Raw genomic sequence first — 14,770 nt, forward strand, 5'->3', positions numbered from 1 at the left:
GTGTGTTTGATGTTATGAATTCTATTATTGTTAATATCATGTGAAAATTAAAAAAATCTATTTTTGGTTAATCATTTCTACTTCTAAGAACACCTATAAACTCGTTGACTCTAAGATACTTAAGTACATAATGTGTGTGTGTGTGTGTGTGTGTAAGTTGCTCAGTTGTGAGATCCCATGGACTGTAGCTTATCAAGGTCCTCTGTTCATGGGGATTCTCCAGGCAGGAATACTGTAGTGGGTTTTCATGCCCTCATCCAGGGATCAAACCCAGGTCTCCTGCACTGCAGGCAGATTCTTTCTGACTTAGCCACCAGGGAAGCCCCAGGTACGTAGCAATGGGTACCTAAGTTAAAGACTGTTTTTTGAAAGGATTTTTGACTCATGGGATAAATTTTCTTTTGTGCATTTAAGATGACGACTCTCAAATAATTTTATTCAGTGAGCTCCTCTCATCATTCCTTCCTGTACCCAACTTTTAAGGTTCTCTTCCTCCTCCACTGGGGCCAATCTTAGATTGTTTCTCTGCCAGTTGAAGAGGAGTACTTTTCTCTGTGTTGCTCATTTTATAATTAATCATGGCCTCATGTAAATTGGGCTTCCCTTCTGGCTCAGCTGGTAAAGGATCTGCCTGCAGTGTGGGAGACCTGAGTTTCATCTCTGGGTTGGGAAGATCCCCTGGTTAGGAGAATGTCAACCCACTCCAGTGTTCTGGCCTGGAGAATTCCATGGGCTATATAGTCCATGGCGTTGCAAAGAGTTGGACACGACTGAGCAACTTTCCCTTCACTTCACTTTCTCTAAGCTAGCATTATAGTAAGTCAGAGAAGAAACAAGCAGAATGCTGTACAGGAAAGAAAATTAGTTTGGATCCTAAAGCCTCTCCTGAGACTAGCCAGATGTGTGTCCAGAGGTTAGGAATCTCATTATGCCCTTTCCCTGTATTGTCTGCTGCATGGGGAGGTTGCCCAAGATGATGTATCAAGTTTCTGATTTTTGTCAATCTTCGGTTTCATTCATGGAGAAAGGTAGATGTGAAGAAGGCACTAACGATAAATAAGAGTATAATATAACAGGAAATAAATATGCTGGGTAAGGGAGGAGGAGAGTGCATAATGTATGTGTGTGATTGATATTGGTCCTCTTTACCCTTTCTTTAGGTTATGTTTCTATTTGGTTAATCACCATTTATTTGGTTTCTTCATACAGTTCTTAACTACTCTACTATATGTGATGTTCATAGATTTCCACAGAGACATGGGATATATCTGGGCTTTGCTAGTGGCTCAGATGGTAAAGAATCCACCTGCAAGGCGGGAGACATGGGTTCGATCCCTGGGTTGGGAAAATCCCCTGGAGAAAGGAATGGCTACCCACTCCAGGATTCTTGCCTGGAAAACCCCGTGGACAGAGGAACCTGGCAGGCTACAGTCCATGGGGTTGCAAAGAGTCAGACACAACTGAGCAACTAGGATGTACATGTGCACGCAGACACACACACACACACACACACACACACACACAGTAAGTCATAAGGACAAAGCGAGGAAATGGAGAGAAGATGCTTTAATTTCATATTCTGCAGCCATTCATGATGGCCTCTCACAATTCCACTAGATGTCTTTGTTGCTGGCAGTGACGTGAAAGAACATTCTTTGGAACTGGATGTTTCTATCCTGGGAATGTTCCCTCAGAGAAGAGCTAAGTGCCCATCATGAAAATGGAAACCACAGCTATTCACTAACAGACATCAGTGCAATCTCTGCCCCATTTAACAGATCCATCCTTTTAATTGGTGACAATATTTATGTCATCTAAGTCTGTGAATTGCCCTTCCCATAAGGCAAGCCAGCTCCAGTTATAACTTAGGACAGAAAGGGAAATTTAGGAGCATCCATAGTGTTTTGACTTCCATGCCCAGAAATTTAAATTGGCTCTGAATTTATGCACTCAAGCTATACTAGAAACACCTAAAATTAGTGGATTTAGAAAGTAGTACACTAGATTTAGGAAGTAATATTCTAGACACAGGCCTTGAAAATTCTCATTTTTAATGGAAATTTTTTCTTCAACATTAATGAACTCTTCTAGGATGTTGTTTCCCATCTTTGGCACTATTGACATTTTGGTCCAGATAATTCTTTGGTGTGGAAAGCGGTCTTGTGGACTGTAGGGTATTTACCATCATCCCTGGGCCCCTCCCCTTAGATGCTGTTATCACTCTCCTTGTGTTGTGACAACAAAATATGTCTCCAGACTTTGCTTGTTGTCCCTGGGGAAGGGGAAAAATCATCTTTAGCTGAGCGTGATTGGTCCAGGGCTGTGATCATTCTGAAGATGAAATGATTGATGTAAACACCTGTGAGTAGGGAAATTAGTTTCTGTTGAGCTCTAGTAATGAAGTGTTTAAAAGCTATTAAATACTGTTATTTAAAGACTCTTTGTTTTAAAAATAATGCTAAGGAAAAAAATAATCATTGCTAAAGTATTAACACTCAGTCATGTCCAACTCTCTGTGGCCCCATGGACTTTTCCTTGCCAGGCTTCTCTGTCCATGGTATTCTCCAGGGAAGGATACTGGAGTGGGTTGCTAATCCCTTCTCCAGGGAATATTCCCAACCCAGGGACCAAACGTGAGTCTCTCACATTGCAGGCCGATTCTTTATCATCTGAGCCACCAGGGAATCCCAATGATTGCTAAAGGGAGTGATAAATTCTCCACAAAATTCATTTTAATATTTACTTTTCATAGTAATTAAGTAAAACAATTGTCATGTACTGCTAGATTTTTACTATGTATTGATGTAAATAAAACAAATGGACATAATAGCTAAAACTTTATTACTTGTAATGTATTTTAAAAGCAAGATATATTTTAAACAGAAATTACTTTGATGCATTAAAAAAGATACTCTCTTGTTTTTTAATATAATGAAAAAGAGAAATGAGTTAGGAATGATGGTTTCACATCCATTTAGCAATACCCAAAGATTAAAGTGTTTCCCTGATGGCTCGGAGGTGAAGAATCTGCCTGTCAATGTAAGGAGATGTGGGTTCGATTCCTGGGTTAGGGAGATCCCCTGGAGAAGGAAATGGCAACCTACTCCAGCATTTTTGCTGGCAAATCTCATGGACAGAGGATGCTGGCAGGCTACAGTCCATGGGGTTGCAAAGAGTCAAACACAACTTAGCCACTATACAATAACAATGACAACAAAAGATTGAAGTAATATAATCTGTGTTCTGTTTTTTGGGTAAGAAGTGACTTGGTTACATATCTGTCTATAACTAAGATTGATCTATTTCTCAGTTTTAAAGCATATTTTAGGAAGAATGGAACAAATAAAAGACTCCAGCAGCATATTGAATAGACTTGTATTTTAACTTTCCCATTGCAAGGTTTCACTAGTATTGTATAAAACTGGATAGAAGTTATCTCATGTAAGAATCACTTAAAGACATGAGATGCTTTTTCTAAAGCTATCCTACTTTTCAAATCAGAATTATGTTTCTGTTTGTAAGGAAAAAAAATAGGTAGACAGGGAGATGAGGTTTCTTGTTTTCCCCTTCTCTATCTGTTCATTTCTTGTGGCATACTTCATTTTTATTTCCTGAAGGAGAAAGAAACTATCAAAGTTAATAATGTCATTTTGCCATTTTTGAGAGGAACTAATATTTATGTGTGCCTCAAATGTAAAGTTATTTGAAATCTTTTAGAGATTCTACCAGGAGTAATTTGAAAAGTGAAATTACAGACACTCAGACCATTGGCTTTTCTATGTATCAAAACTAAACATATGAAAAGTCACTAATGTGTCCATATTGATAGGCTTTGTTTTACTCTTCAGTTCTTATAATCCAGTTGATTTCACCAGAGTCGTCATGTACTTATAGTCACCAGCTGTCTTCAGACTAAGTCATAGTCTAAGCCAAAAATGAGATGATTGAGTTATTACTATGTATTTATATATAATATCTCATAAACCTTCTTGAGGTTTTTCTTTTTTTCTCCAATTTATTGTCATGAATACATGTTTGGGGCAAAATAGAATTATGACATGGTGTGCTGTGATGTAAAAGAGTATAATTTGAGTTGAGTTTATTTTATAAAAATAATTCTTTATATTTAAATTCAGAGGTATATTGGGTGTGTTTAATAACATTCTGTTTAATTGAAAGACATTGTTCTATTGCCCTTTTAAAATCTCAGCACTGTTTTCTATAGTTGAAATGAGGCTTTTGGTGCTGCAAGTATTTAAGAATACATTTTCCATATCCCTCATTAATTAAATGAATGTGGCCATTTCATAAACATTATACATATGACTTTATATGAATGTATAGAAGTATCCTTGCCTTTCTCATCTATGAAATGTGGTGTGTCTTTGCTGTCAAGAGTTCCCATTTCTGTTATATCCCAAACAGGAATCTTCTAGTAGCGGGGAATGCAACACTTAAAGCTGTGACATGAAATAGCTGGGTTTTTTTGCTTTTAACTACAGTGTTTCTATTTGGACCTTTTTTTCAGTTACACACCTGACCATTTTTTGATATTCCACATTATATGAATTAGTTTGAAACACTGTAACGATTGTTCTGGCAGGGTGAGGGTCAGGGATGAGGGACTGAGTGACCCAGAGGTTGGGTGAGTTTCCTTGTCTAACAGAGTGAATCCTTAGGGTCTACTTATTTGGGAGCCAAGGTCGACATGGACCCAGGATTCCCACCTCATTGTTTCAATTTACAGCCCATACAACCTAGGCATTGTTTACAGCTGTGCTGTCCAGAGCTGTTGAAAAATGAAGCTATAGTCTGAGTTGTACAGTGGGGCACCCATTATGCTCATGGGAATATTTAAACTTAAACTTAAATATAGGAAAGTGTTTATTTCCCCAGTTCCACTAGCTGTGTTTAATATAGTCAATCATTAGTGCAGATAAAGAATATTTCTATCTTACATAAGGTTTTATTGAATAGTGCTAAAGGATTCTTGTCCTAGACCATGAAAAAAATATTTAAGGGACTATCTTCTGCTGCAAAATCCTCATGAATAAGCGAAGTGTTGAAAGTTTATTTTGTTTTTTCTTTTTGTTTCCTTGTGTTATAACTGTGTACTGAGGGCACAGGAAATTCACGAAGCACCATCAGCATTCTACCAGACTCACTACAAAGTTTGCTCCAGCCCTGCTTTTGTCTCATTAATCAGAGTTCCCTGGTAGCACATCCTCCTCACAGATTTTTTTTTTCCTCTTACATAACTGAAAATCTGTCCTAGTCAATTTATAGACGCCTGATGTGTTTGACTATGTGGTCCACTGGAGAAGAGAATGGCAAACCACTTCAGTATTCTTGCCATGAACAGCATGAAAAGGCAAAATGATAGGATACTGAAAGTCAAACTCCCCAGGTCGGTAGGTGCCCAGTATGCTACTGGAGATCAGTGGAGAAATAACTCCAGAAAGAATGAAGGGAGGGAGCCAAGGGAAAAACAATACCCAGTTGTGATGTGACTGGTGATAGAAGCAAGGTCTGATGCTGTAAAGAGCAATATTGCATAGGAACCTGGAATGTCAGGTCCATGAATCAAGGCAAATTGAAAGTGGTCAAACAGGAGATGGCAAGAGTGAACGTCGACATTCTATGAATCAGCGAACTAAAATGGACTGGAATGGGTGAATTTAACTCAGATGACCATTATATCTACTACTGTGGGCAAGAATCCCTTAGAAGAGATAGAGTAGCCATCATGATCAACAGAACAGTCTGAAATGCAGTACTTGGATGCAATCTCTAAAACAACAGAATGATCTCTGTTCGTTTCCAAGGGAAACCATTCAATATCACAGTAATCCAAGTCTGTGCCCTGAACAGTAACGTGGAAGAAGCTGAAGTTGAACGGTTCTATGAAGACCTACAAGACCTATTAGAACTACCACCCCAAAAGGATGTCTTTTTCATTACAGAGGACTGGAATGCAAAAGTAGAAAGTCAAGAAACACCTGGAGTAACAGGCAAATTTGGCCTTGGAATATGGAATGAAGCAGGGCAAAGACTAATAGAGTTTTGCCAAGAGAATGCACTGGTCATAGCAAATACCCTCTTCCAACAACACAAGACTCTACACATGGACATCACTAGATGGTCAACACCGAAATCAGATTGATTATATTCTTTGCAGCCAAAGATGGAGAAGCTCTATACAGTCAGCAAAAACAAGACTGGGGGCTGATTGTGGCTCAGATCATGAACTCCTTATTGCCAAATTCAGATGTCAATTGAAGAAAATAGGGAAAACCACTAGACCATTCAGGTATGATGTAAATCAAATCCCTTATGATTATACAGTGGAAGTGAGAAATAGATTTAAGGGACTAGATCTGATAGATAGAGGGCCTGATGAACTATGGTTGGAGGTTCCTGACATTGTACAGGAGACAGGGATCAGACCATCCCCATGGAAAAGAAAGGCAAAAAAGCAAAATGGCTGTCTGGGGAGGCCTTACAAATAGCTGTGAAAAGAAGAGAAGTGAAAAGCAAAGGAGAAAAGGAAAGATATAAGCATCTGAATGCAGAGTTCCAAAGAATAGCAAGAAGAGATAAGAAAGCCTTCCTCAGCGATCAATGCAAAGAAATAAAGGAAAACAACAGAATGGGAAAGACTAGAGATCTCTTCAAGAAAATTAGAGATACGAAGGGAACATTTCATGCAAAGATGGGGTCGATAAAGGACAGAAATGGTATGGACCTAACAGAAACAGAAGATATTAAGAAGAGATGGCAAGAATACACGGAAGAACTGTACAAAAAGCATCTTCACGACCAAGATAATCACGATGGTGTGATCACTCACCTATAGCCAGACATCCTGGAATGTGAAGTCAAGTGGGCCTTAGAAAGCATCACTACGAACAAAGCTAGTGGAGGTGACTGAATTCCAGTTGAGCTCTTTCAAATCCTGAAAGATGATGCTGTGAAAGGGCTGCACTCAATATGCCAGCAAATTTGGAAAACTCAGCAGTGGCCACAGGACTGGAAAAGGTCAGTTTTGATTCCAATCCCAAAGAAAGGCAATGCCAAAGAATGCTCAAACTACTGCACAATTGCACTCATCTCACACGCTAGTAAAGTAATGCTCAAAATTCTCCAAGCCAGGCTTCAGCAATATGTGAACCAGGAACTTCCAGATGTTCAAGCTGGTTTTAGAAAAGGCAGAGGAACCAGAGATCAAATTGCCAACATCTGCTGGATCATGGAAAAAGCAAGAGAGTTCCAGAAAAACATCTATTTCTGCTTTATTGACTATGCCAAAGCCTTTGACTGTGTGGATCACAATAAACTGTGGAAAATTCTGAAAGAAATAGGAATACCAGAGCACCTGACCTGCCTCTTGAGAAACCTATATGCTGGCCAGGAAGCAACAGTTAGAACTGGACATGGAACAACAAACTTGTTCCAAATAGGAAAAGGAGTACGTCAAGGCTGTATATTGTCATCCTGCTTATTTAACTTCTATGCAGAGTACATCATGAGAAACACTGGACTGGAAGAAGCACAAGCTGGAATCAAGATTGCCGGGAGAAATATCAATAATCTTAGATATGCAGATGACACCACCCTTATGGCAGAAAGTGAAGAGGAACTAAAGAGGCTCTTGATGAAAGTGAAAGAGGAGAGTGAAAAAGTTGGCTTAAAGCTCAACATTCAGAAAATGAAGATCATGGCATGTGGTCCCATCACTTCATGGGAAATAGATGGGGAAACAGTGGAAACAGTGTCAGACTTAATTTTTCTGGGCTCCAAAATCACTGAAGATGGTGATTGCAGCCGTGAAATTAAAAGATGCTTACTCCTTGGAAAAAAAGTTATGGCCAACCTAAACAGTATATTCAAAAGCAGAGACATAACTTTGCCAACAAAGGTCCATCTGGTCAAGGCTATGGTTTTTCCAGTGGTCATGTATGGATGTGAGAGTTGGACCATGAAGAAAGCTGAGTGCTGAAAAATTGATGCTTTCGAACTGTGGTGTTGGAGAAGACTCTTGAGAGTCCCTTGGAATGCAAGGAGATCCAACCGGTCCATTCTAAAGGAGATCAGTCCTGGGATTTCTTTGGAAGGACTGATGCTAAAGCTGAACCTCCAGTACTTTGGCCACCTTATGCAAAGAGCTGACTCACTGGAAAAGCCTCAGATGCTGGGAAGAATTGGGGGCAGGAGGAGAAGGGGACAGCAGAGGATGAGATGGTTGGATGGCATCACCGACTCGATGGTCGTGAGTTTGAGTGAATTCTGGGAGTTCGTGATGGACAGGGAGGCCTGGCGTGCTACAGTTCATGGGGTCACAAAGAGTCGGATGTGACTGAGTGACTGAACTCACTAACTGATCTGTTTGAGAAGTTGAATAAAAGAAGTCACAGCATTTAGGGATTTCCTTCTTACCCCTCCATCTCCCTACTTTAATGGGCATATGCTCAGGTTAAATCCCATTACCATATTTTTCCTTTTAAGATGTCTAGAACTGAAAGTATACGGTTATTTTAAGACAGAAAGAAGCAAAATGTATAGGAATAAACAATATCTAGTTTCTAGTGAAAGCAACATTCAGTTCTTATGGAGGTTAAAAAAACCTAATTTTTTACCTTTGTCTCCCTCTTTTCAGAATAATGGTTTCCTTCTTTAACTTTCTCCTAGATTGACCAGTATAATTTTTGAAAATAATTTTTAAGATTACAAACTCATGTAGTTTGATGTCATGTGTTCCAATTTATTGCAATTGTTACTCATTTTGCCACTCAGATTTTCCTACATTTGACTGTTAGAAGCCTCATCACCGTGGCTTCCTCAAGATCCTACTCTGTAGCTCAGTGTTAATGTGGCAGCCAGGCTGTGAGGGGAGTTTGGGAGAGAATGGATACATGTGTATGTATGGCTGAGTCCCTTGCTGTTCACTTGAAATTGTCACAGCATTTTGTTAATTGGCTATATTCCAGTCGAATATAAAAAGTTAAAAACAAAACAAAAACCCTGGTAATGCCCGAAAGCCTCTTTGCTTGCTGGTATGGCGAGATGTTCCATGTTTATTTTGCACATTTCCTTCAAAAAACCTATAATCACCATTTCTCTAGGAACTTTAAAGATTTTTTTAAAGCTTTTTTTCTCTTTTGTTAACATAATCTATAGAAATACCAACAATACAGAAAGCTGAAAAAATCCTTAAGCATTTTATCAATTTGAATATGAATATACTTATTACAGAAAAGGGTTCTAATGTTAACTCGAAGTTAAAGTGTTAGATAGGTGTCAGCTAATGAGACCACTTGAAGCAGTAATTCAAGACTCAGGGCAAATATATTGTTCCATTTCAAATTAGATTGCACACACTGGCCCTCTGAACTGTTAGTTTCTCTAACCACACACGTACATAATAGAAAAGAAAATGGAAATTAGCAAAATTATTGCTAACATCTTTGTCCTGTGAGCAGTAAGAAACCATGGAGTTTTAAATATTTTTAATTTTATGTTCAGCTCATCTAGATGGTTCAATTTTATCTGCCTGTCCCAGTTTATAAAAGACACAAAGGGCAGGGTACTTAAAAATCACAGAGTTAGCCTCTGCTGAGGGCTGTTGGACAGATGCAGAATAATTTGTGCCGTAAACTAGACCATGGTACTTTTAGTGTCTCCAACCCCCTTTTCTTGCTGTTTTTATTGCAGAGTTCTTGGCTACACATTCTTTAGGCTAATTGAAAGTACTTGTAACATTGATTCATCTGCATTATTTACATTGAAAATATTTCCTTAAAACTCTCTTGTCCAGGTACTTCCCTGGAGGTCCAGTGGTTAAGGCTTTGCTTTCTGGTGGGGGTTTGATCTCTGGTTGGGGAGCTAAGATCCCACATTTTAGCCTTCGTGCCAAAAAATAAAAAAAAAAAAAAAAAAAAATCCCTTAAAACAAGTGATATTGTAACAAATTCAGTAAAGACTTTAAGAAGGGCCCACATAAAAAAATTCTAAAATAGGAAAGATCTTTTGCCCATTTTTGTACCAAAATTTAAATTCCATCTTACTGATACACAAGCCAGCATTTTCCTTTCGGCAAAGTTTCTGTGATAAACAAGATACAGAAGAGAGATTGGCCAAAATGAACCTCTAGAACTGGTTTTATCTTCACACCTCTGATCTCCTCTTGTCATATCTCGGCCAAGGGCATAGCCTATTTAAGTGAAAATAGGTATATTCATATCTGTGTCTATTTCTAGATCCTGTCACTGGGTCAAGTCCAGAGGTAACATTTGTAGTTTCATTGGGAAGAATTTAGTCTTCTTATGTCCCTTTAGTCAAGCAGGGGGAAAACCAGATCACCTCTTTCCTAAGAGAGTCTTTCATACATCTCCATCTCTGAGATTGCACGGAGGCATTATGTAGCAGTTGGCTCTGATACGCTCGCACAGACACAAATTGAGTCTGACAGGACTGATGTCTCCTGGACTTGCTGTCATTTGAAATGCTGGCGTGAGGATGGGAGTGGTGAAAGGGGGGCAGGGGAAGAGCTGATTCCTTTAGCACTTTTACTATGAAGTTTGGAGAATTTTAACATTTGATAGCTGTGAACTGCTTGATAAGTTGTTTTCCAAATGAGATTGATAACAATAGCTGATTTGGAGTAGCTGGCTAGCTTTTGGTTTCAAGTATGTGCATTTCAATGTACAATTTGATTCTTCATGCCACCCACAAATCTGTTGAAAAGAAAAAAAAAGGCTATCTAGTGGAATGGTACTTAGAATGATTCACTCCTTTCCTTTCAGTTTTGTATTTCTTGGATTCACACCATTCATGTATAGCACTGAAAAAGATAGTATCTTTTTAGAAAAAATTTTATTCTCGTGCTCAGTTTCATAAAAGACGCACTATGGTATCTGTATTGCAATTCTTTTTTAAAGTACAAGTTATTTTAAGTTTTTAGGGTATTTCTGGCTATCTCTAGTATCTTGTCACAAGTTTTGTATGTGTTTCTACATATTCCAACAGGCAAAACTTAGAGATAACCATTTCATGGGCAAACATGTTCTGGTTGTCTGTCTTAAGTTACTCTCACAGTGAAAGGAGAAGGCAATAATGTTAAAAATGCCTTCTTTCTTTATTAAGAGCCTACTGTGTATAAAATGTTGTGTTCAATTTACTGAAGGTTCTGTAGGAACTGTTATTTATTACCTAAAGAGCCATACTTCCAGTTGTTGCTTGGAGCCAGTCAGTCATCACTTCCATTTTTTCTGTTCCCACCAGGACCACCATCACTCTTATGGTCTGTGTTACTTCTTACTTGTGACTCTTGATAATAGTGTTCTGTAAATCATCCCACATTCAGCTGTCACTTAATCTTTTCAAAGCTTCATTCTATATTGTTCTTCTCCAAAGCCTTAAATAATCCCCTTTGTGGTTTGCTGCAAAAAGGCTGGTGGACTTAGATTAGTATCCACGGCTCTCCATGATCTGTTGTTTTTTAAGCCTGAGCCATTGTGTTTTGCCTCATCCTCTTTTGGTTTCCTAATGGATCCATCACACCTATCCTGTAGTGTCAGTGTGGACCTGGGATCAGCTGCTTCAGCATCTTTCAAAAACTCGTTAGAAATGCAGGTTTTTGGACCCCTACTACAGCACAGACTGGTGGGAGGGTGCCTTGGTGTAAGCATGCCAGGTGGTTCTGATGCATATAGATATTTGGGAAGTCCTGATCCAGGCCAGTCGGGTGACTCACCTTTGCCAGGGTTCCTTTTTCACTGTCCTGCTTTTTGCTTAGAATTCCTGGAATGCCTTGCCTTTCTTTTGGTAAAATCCTGCCAGTACTCCAGGGTCTAGTTGGAGACACTGCTTTTTTCCATGATGTCATTCCTGCTCCCTGTATTCCATGGCATTATTTGGCTTTCCTCCCTGGCACTAATCACTTATTAACTTGTACTCATCATCCAACGTACCTGGCTTATTTTCCCTCCTAAACTGGAAAATCGCAGAGGGTGGAATCTGACTCATTTGTGTATCTTGAGATGCACAAATGAGTAGCAGTTCTGATGTTTTGCACGCAGTAGGCTCTGTAAAAGTAGTCTGTGGCTTATTGATTTTACATAGAAGATTGAGAAAACTAAGCCCTTGCCCAGGAGGCATATAAACATCCTGCTAAATCAAAGTGGCTTATGCTAGCTATTGTTTTGACTTATTGAAGCCAAACTAGACCTAAATTTGATGTGTCTTTAGGGAAGAAGCCAAATGTGCTGGTGTAAAACATTCTAACCTCTACTATTTAGCTGGAGAAGTTGAATTAACACTGTCATTTCACCTGGTGCCAAAAAAGCAACTTCCATTATTCTGCCAATAATAGACTTTTATCCTGCACGGTGGAGCATCTCTTAAATCTTACACATAACATTGATGTGCTTTCTTCCACCGATGTATTCATGTAATATTTCCTAAGATGTGACAGTTTCTTCTCATAAAGCATTGCCCAAAAGGTGGCCTGAGCAGAGAGTAAAATTCAAAATGGTTGGCTTCAAGATGACCTGAACATGGGAATAAGATAAGCTTGGGCTGCCTCATTTCACAAACCAGGTTGTTTGTTTCCTAATACAAAGGCATCACGGTTACAGTTGATGGGCTATATACAGTGGTTTGCGTTTCTCATGGTGGTGGGATGGGACAAGGTGAAAAGAGTGAGGAGTCTAAGTGTCTTTGTCTTTCTCTCCTTTCTTCTACCACCCCCCTCACAGGCTCTGAAAGTGTTCCAGCTGAAATTTCAGATCAGCCTGACTTGCTGCGGTTTCTGAGGCAGTGATTCCAAGCTGCCAGTGTGTGCTGGTGCCAGGCTGCAGGATGGTGCACATAGCCAGGCCATTGCTGCTGCTCCTTGCCTTCTTCCTCCACGCGGATGCTGAGAGTAAGCCATCCTCCCCTTCCCTGGGGGGCTGGGACCATAATGAGTGGTTTTGTTTGCAGTTGGCACCATGCTCAGGGCTGCTGAATATGTTTCCTTTGGAAGTAAATCCTGAGACACTGTGGGATCCTCCTTGGCTACCAGCCAGCCTTTCAGAGAGATTATTGATGTGACTTCCTTACCATTTCCTCTCTTGCTTAATGCGCTTTTTCTTGTGCATCTAACTGCTCCTACTGTTTTGGCTTTTTTTTTTTTGGATACTCTTACCAGCCCAGTGGCAAAAGATACTATGAGACCGATGATAGAACACAAACTGGGATTAACCAGTTGTTGGTGTCAATAAGTAAACATTGCTCAGACCCATTAGAAATTTCTTTAGTTTTGTGGCTATTTCTATGTTTAGAAAAATGCACAATGTCACATTGAGCCCAATTAAACTTCCAAGCCCTTGTAGCTGTCATAGCAGCTGTTCAAATGTACCATTTCCGACAGCTGTCGTGGAGTACAGTATTCAAACAAATCAAGCAGAACTGACAACTTTGTGGCTTGATGAAGAGTGTGGAAGTGTGAGGAGAATTCTGTGGCATACAGACCCCAAAGTTTGGATTATGGGACTCAGTTTGTGAAGCCAAGATTGTGGTCAGTTAACTTGCCAGTTAATGAGACTGTCATATCTCCTTTGTAATTCAGAAGTCATTAGACCTACCTTGTTTACTTATGTCTCTTTCTCCATCTGTCCTTTGGCTTTTGGGGAAGAGACAGTACTGGAAAAAGGCACGTCTGGCTTGCATTCACCGACATGTCTGGTTCTTGCTAGTGGTTTAGCTCTTATGAGAGTTGACCATTCTCTTTGGAGTCCCCTTGGTACTATCAAAGTGTGTAACATCTGTAGTCGTTAACTTTTACTTACACCGACTATTTCAGATTAAACTTGATTCATGTTAAAGATGTTTCAAAGACAGTGATCCTGCATCCTGTTGGCCCTTAGCTATTAATTGCATTTCAACAAGACTTTCCTCAATAGCAGCCAATTTCTTTGTTTAAATAGGGGCTCTAGTTTTTAAAGAGAGCTTTCCAGGAGTGAAAGGAATATTGTTAATGATAGGATACATATGGAACATACATGTTTTAAGCACAACATTCTCTGGTTAATAATGTATATAGTCTCCTAATTAGCACTTGGGAGCGCTGGTTTAAGGTGAAGCCAAGGAATTTCTAGTACAATGCCAGCAAATAATTAACTGGGAAAAGACCCAAATGAAAGACGCTTGTGTTATTTTAAAGCCGTTTATGTCAAAACCTATTTTAACATTGAAATATAAATTTAGTGTATTAAAGAAATAAGGCATATGGATTTATTTCTCTGTTGTGGCTAGAGTGAAAAAATAAGTTGTTCTACAATTTTTAATTTTTGGCAAAAGCATATTAAGACCGTGGGAATTCACTTTAATATCATATCTTAGAGATTTTCTTAAAGTTACTACACCTAATTATCATATATCCGTGAAGTTATCATTCTAGATAAGTAAGCATATTCTTCTACTGAAAAGCTTTGCTTTTGCTTGATTCTCTGGTGAAAAGTGGCAGACAGATACCAAGCACTGAAGAACAAGTACTTTTAAAATTTAAAATTATCTTTTAAAGACAGTCTGCTATTCCTCCTCTTGTTCTCCCTTTTCTTTTTCTCTTCCACTCTTTCCTCACATTTCTTATCCAGTAGAATCTTAAGCAAGAAATAGCAAAGGCCTGAGTAAGTGATTATTAGTTACATTAAGATATTTACCATGTTATATATGTATGTGATACCAATTTTCAACCTCAAGATGTAATCTGGAAAATAATCCTTACTCT

At 39.0% G+C, this 14,770-nt stretch overlaps 1 protein-coding gene across 4 annotated transcripts in view; it reads left to right on the forward strand.

The window, feature by feature from the left end:
- LOC120860261 (receptor-type tyrosine-protein phosphatase delta) overlaps positions 1 to 14,770 on the forward strand; it is a 563,312-nt gene that overhangs the window by 106,093 nt on the left and 442,449 nt on the right. For all 4 annotated transcript variants that reach the window (XM_040236052.1, XM_040236053.1, XM_040236054.1 and 1 more), the window contains exon 2: positions 12,756 to 12,922. In XM_040236052.1, coding sequence (XP_040091986.1) covers positions 12,859 to 12,922 — 64 coding nt within the window. In that variant the 5' untranslated portion in view covers positions 12,756 to 12,858. The remainder of the gene's footprint in view (positions 1 to 12,755; positions 12,923 to 14,770) is intronic.

This window comes from Oryx dammah, unplaced genomic scaffold, assembly GCF_014754425.2.
Source record: "Oryx dammah isolate SB20612 unplaced genomic scaffold, SCBI_Odam_1.1 HiC_scaffold_11050, whole genome shotgun sequence".
Classification (NCBI taxonomy): domain Eukaryota; kingdom Metazoa; phylum Chordata; class Mammalia; order Artiodactyla; family Bovidae; genus Oryx; species Oryx dammah.